We start from the raw sequence: 19,290 nt of genomic DNA on the forward strand, positions 1-19,290 counted from the left end.
CCTTGTCTGCTCTGCTCCTGCCCTTCTAGCAAAGGGCTGAGGATGTCGGGGCGGCTTTTGAGCACCCATGGGATGAGCCAACAGCAAGAGTGGGGCACTGCCCCAAGAAGCCCCTAGCAGCCTTTCTCCAGAAGACACGATGATGCTGGTGGGCTTTGCTGTGGAGAACCAGACGTGCAAAGGCATCAGCCCTGGTGGGTCTGGGGCTTTTTGCCACGATATTTTGGCTGCTCCTGCTCCTCCCGAGGGGGTGCAGGGATGAGGGTCCACCTGCCACCACGCCTGAGTCTAGGCTGTAGCTGCAATGGAAGGGAATTTCTGTTTTCAAGTAGGTGTTGAACAAAACGTTGCTTGTTTTCCACCCAAAGCACGATGACAATCAAACTGGCGCTCGCTGTATATTAAAAGGGGAAATGCTGGAAAGAAATGCATATTGTATTCCAGCTCAGAGGGAGGTACAGTGGATGATAATTCCAGCAGGTAGCTTGAAAAAGAGGTGATTACCTGGGCTACTCGTAGATTTTGACCAACTACAACTGAGAGCCTTTATGCCGTTGAATAATTCTATTTTTTTCTGATAAAAACCCTTTCCTGCCCTTGCTTTTCAAGGACCAAGATAAGAACAAGCCACTATCCACTCTGGCCAACCTGGCAATCACCATCACGGATGTTCAGGACATGGACCCCATCTTCATCAACCTGCCCTACAGCACAAACATCTACGAGAACTCACCTCCGGTAAGGGCTGCTGCTTCAAGCTGACATGCCGAGGGGGAACGGGGCAGGCTGTAGGACAAAAAGCACGAGGGATCCCAAAGCTGCTGGAGGGAAACCTCCTCTTTGCAGGGAAATTCATCCGTCTTCCCGTCAGGGGTTTGTATTGCTGGGGAGACAAGTCAAGGCCAAGGGCTAGGTTCAAATGGCATCTTGATAGAGGCAAGCCTTTTTCTTTCTAAAACGACGTGTTTCAAGCCAAATCCAACATATGTTGTGCTTTTTAAAAAGGGACCCTCAGTCAGGAGGTTTAGGAAGCCTGAAACAGAAGGAAAATGTTTTCTTAAAACATTTTTTCTGAAATTTTAAGAAGGATTTATGTTGTTCTTAGCACACGCTCACCCCCTTTCTCCCCTACAGCATCCACGCATGCCATTCCTAATAGAAAACTTGAAGAAAAACGTAAACGTTCCTGAAATGAGGCAGTTTTGAAAATGCCAGAGTGATCAGCCATTTCAGCATTTTGAGTCTTTTCCCCCAGGTTTTGCTAAATTGATCCAATCATTTCAATCCTTCTGAAACTGGGTTTGTCAGCAGACTTGCTGTTCATGGAAATGTCTCCCCGTCCCCAAACGCAGCAGCGACTTCCTCCTACGGGGAGCACGGGGAACAGCTTCTGCTCCCTTCACCCCGAGCACCAGCCCAAGGCAGCCAAATCCACCTCCCCAGCTTCATCCGTAGGGCAAATATTTTTGTACACGGATTGAAAAGCCTTCTGTCCTAGAATGGTGCTTCTCCATCCCACAACGCCTCAGTCATGCTAGGTCTGGAACACCTGATGGCTCACTTCTTGCAGTGGCAAAGTCTCGTTTCTTTATGCCTTTTTATTCACTTTGGAGCAAAATTCTGTCTCTGACTGCTCCGAGTGTGCCGGATCAATAGGGCTGAGTCCTGTCACAAATCCCACAGTCAGGCAGCACATTACCTGTCTGCCAGCCCAAAGATGGCCAAAAAATGGCTTCATGAATTACTTTCATGAGGTTCAGTGCTGTTGAGATTAAGGAGTATTTCTGTGGTGGGCTGTATAAGACACAAGGAAAAAAAAAAGCACTACTCAGATCACTCTTAACTTGGGGGGGGAAGAAAATGTAGATGAAATTCTAGAAATGGAAGTCCCACAGGTGTCAAAAAATTATAGACTGCATCACTGTCATGGAGTGACCTGGTGTACAGTAGGCAAAGCAGCAAATAATCACTGTGTAAGCCGAGATGGGAAATGAATGAAGCCCTGCTAGCCCACCCAGTTCCTCTTGGCCCTGTGTGACATCTCCAAAGACATCGAGGTAGGATAAAAAGGAACAAAGCCAAGCAGAAGAAGGTGAGAAGCAGCGTTTGGGTCCATCTCGTGGCCTTTATTCCCATGGGAAGGGGGTGATGAGTGCAGCTTGCACCAAGCAATCCTCTCTAAAGGATTTGGTTCAGCCCCAAAGTCCTGTCCTTCAGGGGAGGAATCTCACAAAATGAGCTTGTCTTCTGCTTAGGGTTTAGTACAGGGGCTCTCCAATGGCAAATCTCTCCACGGGAAACCTCCTCCTGCGCCCTGCCTTACCACCCGAGGGAGCCTGCTTGGCTTTGGGAAGGATAACGGCAGGTTTGGGTCAAGGTGTTAAGGCTCGGCCAGCTTCTGCCCGAAACAGGGCTCCCGTGCGCCCAGTTTAAGGGGTTTGTGGGGGACATTTGGTGTGCTGAGGCCATCTCCTGCCAGCCCCAGTCCCGGAGATGGCTCAGGCTTCCCCCACACGCCCGCTTGCCACCGCTCTCCCCTTTTATCTGCGGCGCACAGCGTGTCTGTGCTCCTCTATCAATGTATCGGGCGAGAATACCTAATCTAAAGTGTATACATTACCTAATAAAATCCTTCTTATTTGGGATTATTGCATCAAATTTTAATTTCCTCACTCGAGCAACAGCATGTCAGCCAGCCCGTCAGTGAAGAGCCGATAGAAGGTGAAAAGAGTGGATAAACTGCAGCAAATTACTGCAAACAGATCTCTATCAGCCCTTTGACTGGAATTGACTGGAATTAAGAAGTGAGAAATAGGATTTTTGCCTCCGAATCTGCCGTGGCAGCTTTCTGAGGCACTCTCCCCCTCTCCGCCAGCTCCTCCCAGTGCTGTGCCGTGCCTTTCAAGTCCCTAATCCTGCAACGGGTGGAGAGGGGAGAGGAGTGCCGTGATTTTTTGGCAGACCAGGATCTGGTAGCACAACTGGAAGCGTTTTGGGCTCACATTTATTTGGACACCAAGAAGAAAGACTCATCATATCAGGCAAAGGAAGGGAATGCAGTGGGGAGAGGTTTTGCTGTCCCTGGAGGAGTTGTCTTCTTCCTTGGCACTGATTATCATCCCAGCCTGCTTCGGACATCTCTCCCAGGGCACCCAAGGTGTTGATGTGTTTATTCATCCTTGGAGTCTTTTTGGGTGCCCATCACCACGCCGTTCACAGGCCAGATAGCATCCCCGATGCTCTCCAGATAAGTTAGTAGGGGCTGGAGGAGAGGTGCTGATGGTCTGATGCGAGGTCCAGGCACCATCACAGCTTCAGTTTGGGGTGAGAGAGGTGAAATCCACCTGCTAAGAGAGGAGCTGAGGCCCATGGAAGCCTGCTTTATCCCACAGGGAGCCATGCAAAGGCACGCTGAGGGGGGGGGGGCAAACCCCACTGGCGCTCGGTCCTGAGATCAGCAGGTATGTTCCCTTGCAATAGCATGGTATAGATCCATGTAAAATATCATTAAAACAGTTTTAGTTCTTCAGCACCACCCCCTCCCCTCCAAAAACTCCTTGGGTTAAAGAAATAATGTAAAATCAGTGCTATTTTTGCCCTAGAGTCTCAATAGCTCCAAGTTAATTCTTTCTTACAATATTTCTAGTCCATCAGTGTGAACACTTTATTAAAAGCTCAGGGTTTTATTAAAAAAGGATTGATTTACCCCTGCCCCTCTTCAAAAAAACCCTCAAACTTTGTTTGGATAATGTGCCATTCTTTATTTTCTTTGCTTTCTTTTAAGCATAGACTCTTCCAAGTTATTACTTTTCTAAATCTTCTCCCTCCTTCCCTAGAGGGAGAGTTATTCTGTTCCAGTTTATACCCACCACCCAAGTCTTTTCGTTGCTTTAAGAAGTGCCAGGAGCATTTGGGAGTTTTTGAGGGCCATGGGTTCACACCACAAATCCCCAGGGTGAGCCCCAGGCAGAGTTCCTGGTGCTGGAAGACAGCTTGGGATTTCCATCCTCATGGAAATCTCTTTTTTTTGCCAGATGTGTTTTGCTCAAGGTGGTCAGGTGGTCCCCTCCGATGTAGGGTGCAGCTTCTCCCCCCCTTGCCATGGCAAGAACTAAGTAGTACAAGGAATAGTATTGTGGTCTAGTGGGATTTTCAGAAGAAGAATTGGAAATTGAGATGTGGCTGGTGAGAATTCAATCTTTGCCATCGTGTGATGGCTTTAGCCAAGGGTTGGGCTTGGTTTTGTGTGTTTTCCCATTTCTGGTCTCTCTCTGGTTGGTTATTTCTGCTGGTGTGGTGGGCGAGGCCCTTTGTGATCATCACAGGCACTAAGAAATGTTTGTAGCCTGTGTGTAGCATCAAATTTTGCATCTTTTTTTCTCTCTGTCTCATTCCATCTTATGCTGAAAGGGAATCCCCCTTCCATTGACCACGCTCTGTGGCTCTCTGCATCGGTTGTTCCTACTGGCCATAAAACCGATAACTGCTGCCGGCTCGGTGGATACCCATTCTGCCTGTCCCGCTGCTACTCCAGAAGGTCCAGACAGATCCTAAACATGGTGGGGATGCTTCCTGGAAGCTGGGATCTTCCTCTTCCATCCCCATTTGTGTGTGCCCTTAGCATCCTGTGCTCTGTCGGTGGGCGACGAGCGAGCTGTTGGAGCAGCCAGATGCCTTTGCACACCATGGGGCTCCCCAGCTGCTTGCCTTTCCCTTTTTTCATGCTCTTTTAGAAAGGACAGTTCCTGTCCGTGATGTAGAGGTTCTCCAGAGGCTGCTGAGCCTCACCAGCCGAGCGCTGCCCAAAGGCCAGTGCCCTGGGATTTACGGCGCATGTTCTGGGCTAACCGCAGGGTTTTGCTTAAAGAGCCTATTGAAATGCCCTTGGAGATCAGGGAAGGGACTGACCTGCCTGCCCTAAAAGCCAGGGACGTGGCAAGTCCCTGTTCTGCACCGGTGATGCTTCTGTAGCACCTCTCCCTTTGGCCTCCAGCTGAAGGAGTGCGGGGCAAATGCAGCGCTGCTGCCCGCTGTGCTCCCTCGTTAGCCATGCAAACACCTCTGCTGACATTTTCTTTGAGGGCAAGGAAAAAAAAAAAAAAAAGATTGCTTCTTTTTCCACTGTTTAATAAACCAATGAAAACAACAACAGCTGAGTTGTAAATTTTTTCACACTCCATTAATTATGTGCATGTGCCTGTGTTTGTATTCACATGGGCTCGCTGCAGTGTGGCGGGGGACGCATAGCTTCTGGAGCTGACAGGAGTGTGTGATATTTGTATTTTAAGAGCTGAACAAGGACCTTGGGTCACTCTTGTGGTCCTCGCTGCCTTCTGGGGGCCTCAAGTATCTTAGTGCTGGGACATAAGCAGGATGGAGGATGAGCTTGCAGAGTCCCCTGCCTGTGGACAATCCCGTTCTCAATGTCCCTCCTTCTCCTCCTTACTGTCTTCAATTAAACCGTTGCAGCTCCTTTAGCTCGCTGTGCCTTTGCTAATGCTTCACTCCCACCTCCTTCTCTGATTTCCACTGCTGAGCTCCCGGCAACGAGTGGCTGTGCCTCGACGGAGCCCCGATGGCTGTCCCTGCCATGCTTCAAACCCTTCTCATCTGTCCCCACGTCCCCCAGCCCTGGCGCATGGCCGAACCCAGCCTGCTTGGTGGGACCCATCGGACTTGCCCCGGTGCCACCAAAGGATGCCATGAGGGCTCTAACACCCCTCTCCTGTCCCTGCAGGGCACCACAGTGCGGATGATAACAGCAGTCGACCAGGACAAGGGCCGTCCCCGTGGCATCGGCTACACCATTGTGTCTGGTGAGTCCTGGTGGGACACAGCACGGGGCACGGTGGTGTTGGCGTGGTGGTGGTCATCAGCAGGAGAACACAACCATTTACAGGCTTGACACCTTGTGGTGGCTGCCGTTAAGCCCTGGGGGCCCTTCCCAGGAGGTGTGGGCATTGATTTTGGGGGGAAATCTTTACAGCAAGCTGTGATGGCTGTGCCTGTTGGCTGGTGGCTGCGGGTGTGGAAATAATTTCCCCTATCGCTCCCGCAGAGCCTGGCCGCTCCAAATGCTCTTTTAATCAACCCCGGGGGTCAAGGTGATCTCACCCGGGCTTTCAAGCCCATTGATCCTGACTGCAAGCATCCAGGTCAGCCTGCCTTTGAAGATGCAAGGATTATTTATTCCTCTAATTCTCTCTGCAATTTATTCTAATGTGCCCCAGCAGGAATTAAACGAGAGGTTCCCCCAGCTCACGTGTGTTGGTGGGCAAAGTGCAGCAGGGGCTTTTTTTTTTTTTTTTAAACTGATCCAAACCCTTTTCCATTCTTATTTTTATGCTTTTCCCTGGCTTTCCCACAGAATAGCTCTGAGATTTCTTTGCTAGGGGGTACAGACAGACAGACAGGTGCCCTGCTCTGCTCGCGGACACCAAGAGCTTAATCCTGGCCCGCTGCCGCCTGGCGGGGGGCAGCTCCCGTATCAGAGCATCGTGCAGAGCACATCAAAGCCACCAGGCTGCTTTGCAGTGGCTGATTTCTCTTTTCCCCAAGCCGACACCACGAGCTTTGCAGAGAGTTTTCAGAACTGGTTGGGAGCCATCGCCCCTTGGCATGAGCATCTTTCCTGCCTCCTCCCCAGCCAGAGCAGGACATCGTAGTAAATATTTAGCTCACAGCAAAAAAAAAAAACTTATTTTTCTAAAGCCAGTAAATATGTGAATGCACCCTGCCTCTGCTTGGCATGTTCTCCTATAATTTCCACAACCTGCTTTTTGCTCAAGAAAGATGTTACCCCACAGCCCAGCCGTGGGAAGCGGCTGCTAGCACACCTCCAAAATCCTGCTCACCCAAAGCACGTGAGTTTTTGGCAGGCAGGTAAAGCCTAATTAATTTGTCATTATCCTCGATCACGATGGGAAAGGTCAGCGAGCAGATTTCGTGCCTGAGCTGGTAGATTTTTATGGCAATTTTGCAAAAAAAAATAGTGGTCTAACATATGGGAAGCGGGATGCAAATTAAATTAGAAACAGACCGTAAGCAAGAGCGGGTAATTAGAGCTGGCACTGACGAGGGGAGGTGTCACTGGGACAGGGGATCAGGGCAGGGGGATGCCCACTGCCCCTTCCCAAGCCCAGGGCACAGGGTTCAGGCATTGCTACCCAAATTTTAGCATCCACCTTGGATATACAGCAGAGGGAGAGGCGCGAAGCGACCCAGACGTTCATCATTCCTTCGGAGCGGGCAGCGGTGTGATTTGGAGGCGGGATATGGAAATTAATTTGGCATTGCTGTGGTCCTGCTCAGCCGTAGCCGTGCCTCGGGATGTAGTGCAGAAGCTCTTATTTATACAGCCATCCCCAGGCACAAGGTCCTCCCCTGACAGCAAAACAATAAAACTAAAAGATTAACCATAACCACATAAAACAAGGCCGGAGATCTAACTTCACGCCGCCAGCTTACAAGGCTGTTAAGCCTGAAATCAGGCAGCAGCACAGCTCTGGCTAGTTGTCCACGGGGTGGCTTGGGGAGTTATGTCCATCGCTTATTTGTAACCCCCGTTCGGCTGTTTCTCCCCTTCCCTCCTGGCCTGAGGAGTGTTTCAGCCCCTGGAAAAAAATGCTTTTTAACTCTGTTTTTGCAAGGAGTGGGGCACTGCAATGAAAAAGTGGTTTGGAAAAGAAAGCCCTGTGCTGCCCTGCTCGCTCCCGGCTGCTCCACGAGGTCGGCGATGCTCGGATGCTGAGGTTGGGGCTCTGTGTGAAGGACAGATCATTAATCCCGTGCAGTAATCCATGGCTCCTTTTTGGCAGATTTACGGAGATAGCCTCTGTGCTGGGCACTCTGCCTCCTCATCCTTCACGTCCCAGGCAAGGAGGGTGACTTGTACACCATGACTTGCTCTAGATAAGGCTTTTCATTTCGGGGAGCTCTCTGCTCAAAGCAGATTGATTTTCCTGGTGGCACGCAGACACCAGCAGGTGATGGGAGAGCGACGGCCTCAGGTGTGCAGGGCACCACAGGCTCCTCAAAAGGCGAAATGCAGCTGCTGATAAACTGCACGGGCTCCTTAAAAGCAGGATTTTTATCATGGATCAAATGGGTTTTGTCATCAGTGGGCATCATAGGGGTTAAGCCAAAGGAAAGGCAATGCCAAATGTCTGGTGTGGTGATGGATGGGCACAAAGGCAATCCACAAATCTTCTATGGGTCTTGGGAGCTCCTGCAGGTGAGAAAAGGGAGCTCTGGGCAGCTGGTGCTCAGGGCTCCTCAGAAACCCTCAGAGCAGTTTTTTTTTTTTTTTTTTCCTAAAAAATTGGCTTTTCTAGGAGGCTGGTTCAGTTGCTGGTGAAGTGCTCTCCTCCTAAAGCTGGCGCATCCCAAGGGAAGCATGAATTAAAAATAATTATTTGCACGATAGAACATTTTGTGAGTTACAAAAGCAAGAGGGGCGGTGTGTCTGAAGCTAACAGTGCTCGGGCTTTCTTCTGTTCTTGCTGCTAAGGAGTAAGATATTTTATACTATACTAAACAAGATATTTTATACTAAATCAGACTTCACATGTCCATGTGCCTTCCTTTCCAAAGGGCAGCATGAAGCTCTGACTGAGGACATCCCTTAAACATGACATCGGGGAGCATCCTTGGAAATACAACCCTCTAATTTTAATATTCCCAAATTCTTGGTCTGTGTCGTGCTGGCTTTTCCCCACGTTGGGATCTCTGGGTGAGCCGCTGGTGTGTCGGTGTCCTCGTAAATCACAGCTGCCGGGAGCGCCTTCCAGCCTGATTTAAGGGCACTCATCTCTGTAGGAGGACATGCTGATGGGTGGGAAAGTGCCTGGCGCTAAGTTATTCATCACAGGCTGTTTTTCCACCCTGCCGATGGCAGGGGATGAGATAGCACAAGGAGGAGGTGGTGGCTGCGGCCGTACCCTTGGGTTTCATCACCCCATGGGCTCCGTGGCAGGCCGGGGATAACGGCAAGGCGGCGGGGGGAATGGTTTGTCTGCTTGGCAGGTGGTTCCCCCAGCAAATGGCCTTTGGAAATTAAAACTATACATCCCCATTTATGGGGAAATATAAGAAGTAGTTTGTGTTTAATTGCTGGGACTTTTCCTACCTGGGATTTAATGTATAGGCAAAGTGTCGGCAAGCAATGGGAAAGGATGAACCTGTCTCTAGCTGTGTCAGAGCTAGAGAAAACAAGGGCTCCTGAGATGTTTGCTAGTATGGAAGGTTTTCTGGCAGGTGTTGAGCCTGACCGTGTGGTTTTTATGTTAAAAGCTGATTCAGAGTTGTTCCTGGGCACGTCACAACATGCTGCTTTCATGTTCTGGTTCCTCTGCCTGCTGCGCCGGAGAGCAAAGAGGCGTTTTGGGGACCTGTAAATCCAGCATGGGCAGGGTAGCTGCTAAGAAGGTGCAAATATATATTTTCTTGCATTTTATTTGCATCCTTCAGCTGTGTGTGACTGCTCTGAGATGGCAACGCTGGACGATTCGGAGCGGCTTCTTTCTGGGGATATGCACTGCCTCCTGCTCCCTGCTTACTGGGACACATCCTCTGCATTTGTTGGCTCATCTGTTTGCAGGAATGAGCAAAACCAACATTTACAAGCCTCACCTCATCCAGGAGGCGGACATGGGGTGGGTTCAGGCAGAAATAGGCTGGCAAAGGGATGGGAATGGTGCTCCTCTGTTTTCTTTGTCCTTTAGAGGAGTGATGGTTGTGGTCCAAGCTTCAGCATCCCCTAATATGAAGGGTTACCCTCAAAGCAGGGGCCTTGAATGTCTGTGGGCTTCGAGCATCTCTCTGATACCTGGCCACATCTCCTACAGGCTTCAGGAGGGGGATCAGAGCTTTGAATTTAAGCCTAGGGCGCTTTCCAGCCTGTCGCACGGGGGCAAAACCTCAAGGTGAAGAGCGGCGCGGTGGTCACAGCAGCTGACGGCCTATTTATACGATGATAACTGTGTCTGTTGCTGACTCTCTGAACCACATCCAACAGCATCTATTTCGGTGCCGAGGAGCCCTGACGGAGCACATTTGGATTAATAAATTACCCGGCGCGAGGTGTGTGATGGGTTCCCCTTTGGCAGCTCGTGAAAGTCATCCGCTGTGAGCAGGATGCTCGCCGGCACGGGCAGAGCTGCTTCCCCAGTCGGGCTGGGACCAGCAATGTTTGCATCCCCCTGTGGGTTTGGATGATGCTCATCCAAAAAAGTAGGGAGGAAGGAGGAGATGGAGGAGATGTCAGTGTCTTGTCTTTTCTTTCCTTTTTTCTGTTTTGTTTTGTTTTGTTTTTTTCCCCTTTGGAAAGGGAAGGCCCGCGCCATCCCGTGTCATCCGACAAACAGGATTAGCTGGGGGGCTCGGCTCAGCTGCAAATCCCCTCCTTGTCCTCCGTCTTGTGGTGCTGCTACAAAACCCCTCGGACATGGTGTTGGAGGGGTCCTGTCCCCACGGGTCCGACCAGCGTGGCCGGTGGAAAGCTGATGGAGAGAGGGAGAAATTCTGCAGGGACCGAAGGGTGGGGAGAGAAGAGAGGCTGGGGGGGGGGGAGTGGAAGGCGAAATTGCCTCTTTTTTCTCCCTCTTTTTTCTTGCTGTTGGGAGAAAAGGGAAGAAATGTGAGGATGATTAGAGAGATCTTTGCAGATGCCTCTGGGGAAGGCGCATTGTTCGGCGGCAGCGCAAGCACTTCGGCCGGAGGCGTAACGAAAGGCTGCTTGGAGAGGCATTGTAGGGGAAATTAGGAACGTCCTCAGAGTGACAAGGCTGGAGCCACCCCTTTCCCTTCCCAGGCTTGTTTGCAAAGGCAGCGATTATCTAGCCAGCAGAAAGGAGCCTCGGAGGGCACCAGATGTGGATCTTCCCTCTGAGTGGTCCTTGGGATCTCTGATGTGCAGCCCGGGAGGGTGTGTGGGTCCCTGCTTTATTCCTCTAGCCCCCAGAAGTGACTGTGAAGCATAGAACAATTTTTAGGGTGCAGAGCTTGGCACTGCATTGAGCCCTTTGCATCTAATCCATGCCCCGTTGACCTGTTTCTACTGGAACACTCTGTATATAGTATTTTGTGATTGAAAACATATTTTTATTACACTTTATATTAGGGGGATAGTGGCACAATTGCCCCAGTACGTAACATTTACCATGGCAACATGGCAACCCTGAGCATCGAAATGCTTTGTGGCACAACTCAGTACATCTCGCAGGGCGTCCTTCAAACCAGGTATGGGGAAAAATGTCAGTAATTGGCCGTAAATCCCAGAGCAAGGGTGGGAAGTCAGGATGAGAAGAGGCAGGGGCCAAGGAGAAGAGGCAGCAGTGCAGGTGACCTTATGCCTTGCCCATCACTAATTTAGCAGCCGCCCCCGATACTGTGTCAGGCTGGCATCGGATGTCCCAGGCTGCAGCCACCAACTGCTTGCTTTTGTTCCCCGGGGACTGTCGCAAGGGCATCCCCAGTGCAGGACATTCATCTTTTCAGCATCTGCTGGCCGAGAGGCTCAGGTGTCATCTTAATCCTGCCTCGGTGTCTAATTCCAGAGGAGGAGGTAGGCAGGATGCTCGCTGGAGGCACCCTGTGTGTATGTAAGGACCAGCACAGAGGCCAAATTTGGCTCAGACAGAGGAGAATGAGGCAGCTGTGGGGGGAAAAACACATCTGCTGAAAAGCAAGAACATAAAAAAAAAGCAAGAACATAAAAACAGAGCGAGTGCTGGTAGTTCGTGCTTCAGCACTCTCCTGGGCACATACAGCTAAATGGAAAGCACCACTTCCAGAGCTGGGGCAGGTTAGGGGAGGAGAGGGCCACCAATTTTAAAGCACATTGAGATAACAGGCAGGGTTTGCAGAGCCCAAGCACAAGGCCTGGTCGCACGTGGAGGCTGGCAGGGGAAGATTCTTGTGTCCTCGCCGTGCCTCTGCTCATGCTGCCCCTTTTTTTTTTTTGTCAGGGAACACCAACAGCATCTTCGCGCTGGACTACATCAGCGGAGCGCTGACCCTGAATGGGCCGCTGGACCGAGAGAACCCCTTCTACAGCGCCGGGTTCATCCTCACGGTGAAGGTGAGGTCCGGGAGACAGCCTCACGGCAGAGTGGGAGGGCTCCCTGCTGGGGACACGTCCCTCTGGGCCATGGTGGGCATCCACGGCTGTGAGCTTATGTTCCCCAGCCGAGTGAAGCAGGATGCTTAGTGCACCTTGTACCATGGCCCTACACATGGTTGCCTCCCTATGGGTGCATAGGGCCAGTTTTGGTATAGGACAGGACTAGACCTGTTCTCCAACTAGATCCTCCTGCCATTGTATCCGCAGAGGGAGAGGTGCCAGAAGTTGCCTCGCCAAGCAAACGCACCGGAGCACGCTTTCCCAGCCCCACCTGAGCACGGCACCTGGCTCTGCTCGCAGTCCTTTAATTGAAATCAATACCGAGCTGGGCAGCTGGTCGGAAACGCATTTAGGAGTATAGATTGGGCTGGGCCGAGGTGGGGAGGAATCAGCACTGCAGGAAGGGTCATTGATTGAGAGGGCAGCAGCCTGCTTGCCGTGGAAAGTGCTGGGCTTTGGTAGGGGGCAAAGGGACAAGAAATTCTCCCTCTTGATCTCAGGTGTAAGTCATACCGTGGGGTTTTCTGCATGGGGACGAGACCTGCATGCATCCCTGCTACCTCTTGGTTTGGAGATTTATAGGTTTGAATTCAGTAGAAATCAAGAGAGTGGGGAAAAACAACACCATACATATGTTGTCCGTATTTAATAGGAACAAAACTATCTGTTTAGCCTTGGAAAGGTTTGCGAACCTGAAAGCTTGCCCATTTTCCTGCCTGCACGCTGCCAGGCTTCCAGCTAGATCACACTGCGCTGGCGGGTTTCCTTTTCCCTCCCCACAAACTTCTCATGACCCCCGAAAATTGCCAGCCCCTTCCCCCCGATGTTCCCTCGCCATGCAACATGCGGCGAGCATCCAGCTGGGTGGCTCTTCGTGGGATCAGCCTGTTCTGCTAGGCTGTGCAGGAGTGGAGAATAGCAATGAGCCCAAGGACGAGAGGAGGGACCCTGCCGGAAAAGGCTCTTTGCAAGCCTTGCAAGAAAATCTGCTCTCCTTGCCTTTGGAGAAAGCAAAATTCAAGCCCCCCATGAGATAGAGGTGCAATACGGGGTTGTGACTCAGCCCCGTGTTAAGACACGTGGTGCCAAACCTATTTTAAGGTCTTAATCTTGTTTTCCTCTGGTGCCCTAGTTTCTGTGCTTTTAGTAGTACTTTGGTGGTTAGCCTGCACCTTGGGAGGAGGCAGAGGATAAAATAGGAGTGCACTCTACCCCATCGCATCTCCCCTTGGTTTGGGGGCTAGTAGAAGGGAGCAGGTTTGCAAGCACCACGTCTGAAGCAGGAGTGATGCCATCCACATGTGTCATCACCAGCAGCATGGAAAGTCCTCGAGGGCCTGGGGCTGTGACAGGACCAAATGGCCCTGGGTTCCCAGAGGAGCTGTGGGTGCCTGGTGGGAGGTGGTGGGCTCAACCCTAACCTTGCTGTGGGCATCCTCCCTTAGTGCCACGTCCACACATCTCTTGGATATCCCTCAGGATGGGGATACCACCGCTCCCTTGGGCAGCCCGTCCCAATGCCAATAAAGAATTAGAAATTCTTCCTAATGCCCAATCTAAACCTCCTTGGCACAACCTGAGGCCATTTCGTCTTGTTCTGTCACTTGCCCCATGAAAAAAGAGCCTGACTGCCCTGTTGGTTTCTCTCCCTGCAGGGCACAGAGCTCAACGACGACCGCACGCCCTCCAACGCCACCGTCACCACCACCTTCAACATCCTGGTCATCGACGTCAACGACAATGCGCCCGAGTTCAACAGCTCCGAGTACAGCGTGGCCATCCCCGAGCTGGCCCAGGTGGGCTTCGCTCTCCCCCTCTTCATCCAGGTTCAGGACAAGGACGAGGTGAGCTGGCCCCTTTGTAACTGCTGTGGTTTTGGGGGGATGCGGGGTCATTGGTGATGAAATGCATGGTAATATCCTATATTTTGTAGCTCTTATTGCTGCTTGGTCCCCAGAGCACGGACACAGGGTGGGCTTTCATGCAGTGAGGCTTGCACGGCCACTGAGAGCCAGAAAATAAGATTGTGCATGATGCTGATCCTTGCCTGCTGCTCGGGCATCACTAGGCTTCCTTTTTTTTTTTTTTTTTTTTCCTATTTTAGGAAGGGAGGAGACTTTCTGCAGGGCTCCCAGGGGACCTTTGAGTCCCAAAGGGACTTTTCCTGGCAATTCAGGTAGATTAAGCAGTAGCAGCGAGGAATACAAAACAAAACCTCTTCCCCCCAACCAAAAAGAAATAATAACAATATCCCAGTGGGTTGATGGAAATGTGCATCTTCTAAGAAGCAGGAAATTACCGTTAGTGGCTGGAAGGCAGAGGTGGCCTTTGCTGGTAGAAGTGATGGACGTGCTCTGCCCCAGCCCCGGGTGGGATCCGGTGAGCCCTGTAAAACCCGCAGAAATCCCGTTTTTTCACGAGGAGTGACTATGACACATAACTAACAACACACTTGTGACATGATGTCACCCACCAGGAGTTGTGAGCTCAGCCTGAAGAGGTGCAGATGAGCTATTAGGCAGATGAAAAAGACTGTGTGTTTTTTTTTCCTTGAAAATGTCAATTACTAATAAAGAAGATGTGGCTGTGACAGATGCTGAGGTTAGTTTGTGAATAGAGTCACTGCCGTGCCTTCCGAGAGATGTCAGCAGCTCCGCGCTTGAAGGGCATTGCAACGCTCCTGTTTATGCCACATAAGAATGAAGGATCTGTCATCGTTCCTGGTTAAAAGCTCATTTTACTAGAGTCACTCCCATTCGAGGACTCACTCCAGCCTCTCAGCCTGGCTAATTTTAAAATGGGAGAATAAAAAATAGCCTCGCATTCCCAATAGGGTGAGCGAAAAATAGACTCATTCTTGTGGCTCCTGGTGAATTTCCTGGGCTTCCTGTGATTTCCCCGAGAGAATTGGGTGGGATTTTTGATTTTGTGCATTTCAGAAAGGGAGGCTAGATGCCTGGTGGTGATATTTGGGATGCTCTAGCTCCTCGTGAGAGCTGCGAGGTTTATAAAGCACTGGATTTGAGCTCAGTAAGGTGGCAGTGGGCTCTCCCTCTGCCTGGAGCTGTGGGTGCAGGGATGGGATGGTGAGGTCCAAGGTCTTCAGGTAGGGATGTGAGGGAGGATGGCTGACAGAAGCTGTTCCACCAGCACAACCTTCATGCTGGAGATGACACGATTCATTTGAGCAAGGGAGAAAGGAGAACAAGAGGAGAACTACACACACGTCCCTGGGGAGAGCGGCTAAGTAAATAAATGAGAGCAGATGGAGGGAGTGCATGAAATCAGAGCTAGGTTCTGGGGAAAGATCATTTTGTAGGAGCATGGTCTCCTGCCTCTCAGCCCATGTAATAAGTCCATGGAGAGCAATCCCAAATGTTGAGGCTGTTGCTTCAGCTCCTAAGCTTTCTTTCACCTTGTTGAGGTCCCGCTTGGATGAGCCTGAGCCCTGGTGTCCCCCAGCGATGGGTGGCTTTGGGGACCCCGTCTTCCATCGCACCCCAGATGGTCAGTGGAGGTTTCACCGTGTCCTGTAGGGCTGGGGAAAGAGGTGCTGTGTTCTGGCCCTTCAAGTGCACTGTGGGCCTTAAACAAGGTGTGTTTTTTTGGTGTTTTTTTTTGTGGCCAAGGCCACGTGGAGGACTGAAATGGTGGGGTTTGGGTCTATCTTTCTTCTGGTGCACCACCTTCAGCCCTTGCTTTCTGGAGGATTTTGGTTAACCCGGCTCAGCGCAGGCTTGAGCAAGGCTTTTCTTTTCCCCTCTGCTTTCTGCATTCCTCATGGTTTTTCAAAAACACTTGAACGTGGGAGAAAGCAGTGCACGGGGTTTGCTTGGTTCTGGAGCCAGCCTCTGTGAACCAAGAAAAAAGCATTAACCTCTGTGCGGCTGAGTTCCTCTGGCTGCCAGCTTGGGAGCAAGCCACTTGAATACCTTTCCAAAGCCGTTTGAGAGCTGTTTATGAAAATCTGTGAGAGTCTCCCAGCATTTATACCGAGCTGTGCTCAACGGGATGCTCCGGGAGATGTGTGGCTGTGTTCTCCTACAGGGGCTGGGTTCTCCTCTCGCACACATGATATAAATTGGCAGGGACAAATAAATCCTGTGCACAGCAGATTGACACCATCGGTTACCCAGTTTAGCTGGGAAGTTGCTGATGGAGAAATGAAATTCATGCTGAATACTCGGGGTGGGATTTTTGGAGAGGTCCAGCTGCAGCCATGGCTTCTGCAAGCGCCTCTTGTCCAGGGCATCCCTATTTTAGCTTCCTTCACCCAAGGTTTCGCAGTGCCAGCATCACTGCAAGGCCCACAGGAGCATATTAAGAGAAGTGGCACGCCAGAGAAACCAGCTCTCCCACCATGGCTTTCACTCGATTTTCCTTGCCACGGTCGATTGAAGAGGAAGAAAAGGGCAGAGACCGTGGAGAGCACAAGTATGATGGTCTGACATTTTAAAACAATTTTTAAAAAGTTCCCCCACAATAAGCATATTAAGGAAGATAGACGGAGAATTAAAAGATAGAAAGAAAAGAAAATTCAGGCAACGGGAATACGCAATATTTGGTGCACAAAGCTGCATCAGGGAGTTGCATACGGATATGGTATGTGCCCATGCGTGTGCAGGTGCAATATATGAATCATCCCAAGCATATATATGCATATGACAGGCACGCGCACTATAAATATGATCTACACAGCCAGGAATTGTAGGGGGGAATTGACGGCGCTCGAGTATTCTCTCCCAAAAGTGCCAGCTGCCAGTCGGGCTGAATTAGATTTCACAGGGGTTTTTGCAATACATGGAATTCACCAGCAAATTACCCTTAAAGAGGGAAAATCAATCATTTGGAGCAGAGATAAGCTGGAGGCGAGGCAGCCTCGGATTGATCCCGTCTGTGCAGGCGTGTGTGGAATTCGGGAGATAACCTGGGGAAGGAAGGCAGCTCCTGGGGTGGGGGGGTGAGCAGGTCTGACATTTGGGATGGACAGACAGACAAGGGGAGAAGGCTGATGGTGTGTGGAAGATGAGGGGAAAGGCTTGGGATGGCACGAGGCTGGGGAATGATTTTCTCCAGGTATCCTGTGGGATGCAGGGGAGTAGTGCCCATGGTCAAACAGGCATCAGGGTTTGGTGCCATCGTGCCAAGGTGCATGGTGAGCAGCGGGTGCATGGCAAGCAGGGGGTGCAGAGCGAGCAGTGGGTGCAGGGCAAGCAGCGGATGCATTGCGAACAGCGGGAGCTAGGAGCGAGCGGTGGGTGCTGGCAGACTGAGCTGGCAGTGGAGGGAGGCTATCCAGAGCGCTCGAGTGAAATGCCTTGAAGTAGGTGGAGAGAACAGCCCTCTCTATGTTTTCAAAGGAAGGATTAAGCATTACTTGTCTCTGCCTAGCTAGAACCAGGCGCAAGGTAGCCAAGCCATACAAAGAGGCACTAATTGCATTTAAATTTTTTTTTTTTGCTTTCCTTCCTCCCCCACCCCTGCTGAACTCTTAGCACTTTTCTTTCTTTGCAAACATGCCAGAAGGAGAGATATTAAGCACTCCCCAGCTTTCTGCCCCTGCCTACAAGGTGTCTGTGAGGGAAACCAGAGCGATGCTGCTTCACAAAGGCAGGCTGTCCGTTTTGGAAACGTTACCTGAGCTACAGGGCAGAGGGATCCCAAGGGATGGGTGGGAGCAGGAATGATGAAGCCAGTGTGATGTTGGGTGAAAAAGCGGGGATAATGCTTCCAGAACCCCCTTACCCTGGGCTGGCACAGTGGATGCAGCTGGTTTTGGCTTCCTGATGCCAGAAGGGATTCCCAATCCCCACGTGTGGGGCTGGCCAGCTGAGCACCATTTGGGATAAATCAGCCCCTGAGAAGCCAGGTATCAGCACGAAGGGCTGATGTCGGCACCGCGGCAGCGAGGCTGTGATGTGGCTGCTATTACACGCTCTGAGGAGCAAGCACGCGGGCAACAAAGTGATAATTATGCACAACGGTGGCTGCAATTGTCTTTAGCTGAATCGGCTTTACATTTTTCATCCGTTGGGGGGGGAAAGGAGCATCGTGACCGGTGCGCCCAAGCATCCCGTGCCATGCCCAAGCATCCCACGCCATGCCCGAGCATCCCGTGCCACTCTGGCCATGAGCCCTCTGAGACCTCTGTGTGCTTGGGGAAGCAGCTCTTGTTTTGCTCTTCCTGGGCATCTCGGCCCTGTTGTTCGCTCCGGGTGGCCGAGAGGAAGGGGGTGAGGGATTTGAGAAGCGTGTGGAAAAAATCTCTGGAGCGGGGTACCAGTGGCGGCGCGGGCCGAGTCGGCCCCTTCTGCTGGGCAGCTGATAACAATTTGAATATTCAGATTTGCTTTCAGCCATCCGCAGGGGGCTCGCAGGCTCCAGGAACCGGGAGCAAGAAAAGCAGCATGGGGGCTGAAACCAAAAAAATAAACAGCGGAATAAATGTATGAACGGCACCTCACAGCAGCCCCCCCAATAGGCTGATGTTCTCCCCTTCTCCAGACCTCACATGGGGAGACTGAGGCACTCGAGTGGCTGGTAATTAGGGATGGCAGGTATCTGGAGACTGATCTCCTTCCCCAGCTGGAATTAATCCACCCTGCCCCCTCCCCGCAAACATTTGGGTTTCTTTTGATGTTTCAACTTTTATCTTGCGCCTCCAACTAACGCGCTCCTTGCTGGATTCCCAGCAAATCCCTCGCATCTCGCTGCCACAAAAAGGGGCTTTTGCGTGCCGCAGGGCCCCAGGAGAGGCAGGAGACACGTGGAGGAGATGCAGCACGGTTTTGCGGGGAGGAGGGCTAGCAGGGATGCTGCTCGGGTCAGCAGCTCTCGGTGGTCAAGTATCAAAAAAAACCAACAATGAGTTCTTGAGGCCGGTGTCAAGCCATGTGCCTCAGGTAACTGGCCTTCCTCTCCCCCTCCCAGGGCCCCAACAGCGTTTTTGAGGTCTACCTGGTGGGCAACAACTCCAACCACTTCATCATCTCGCCCACCTCCATCCAGGGGAAGGCAGACATCCGCGTCCGCGTGGCCGTGCCGCTGGACTTCGAGACCATTCCCCGCTATGAGTTTTCGGTACAGCGGCGCGAGGGATAGGGCGATGGGGTGTAAAACATTGAGTTTGGCTAGAGCCGAGAGGGAGGGAGTTATTTTCTGCATTAACA

At 51.4% G+C, this 19,290-nt stretch overlaps 1 protein-coding gene across 1 annotated transcript in view; it reads left to right on the forward strand.

Annotated features, from left to right (window-relative positions):
- CDH23 (cadherin related 23) overlaps positions 1-19,290 on the forward strand; it is a 132,401-nt gene that overhangs the window by 61,893 nt on the left and 51,218 nt on the right. Inside the window, 5 exon segments of the mRNA XM_067000586.1 lie at positions 610-738; positions 5,738-5,816; positions 11,967-12,079; positions 13,777-13,965; positions 19,052-19,201. Of these exon segments, the coding sequence (XP_066856687.1) occupies positions 610-738; positions 5,738-5,816; positions 11,967-12,079; positions 13,777-13,965; positions 19,052-19,201 (660 nt within the window).

Source organism: Anser cygnoides, chromosome 7 (genome assembly GCF_040182565.1).
Source record: "Anser cygnoides isolate HZ-2024a breed goose chromosome 7, Taihu_goose_T2T_genome, whole genome shotgun sequence".
In the NCBI taxonomy this organism is placed as follows: domain Eukaryota; kingdom Metazoa; phylum Chordata; class Aves; order Anseriformes; family Anatidae; genus Anser; species Anser cygnoides.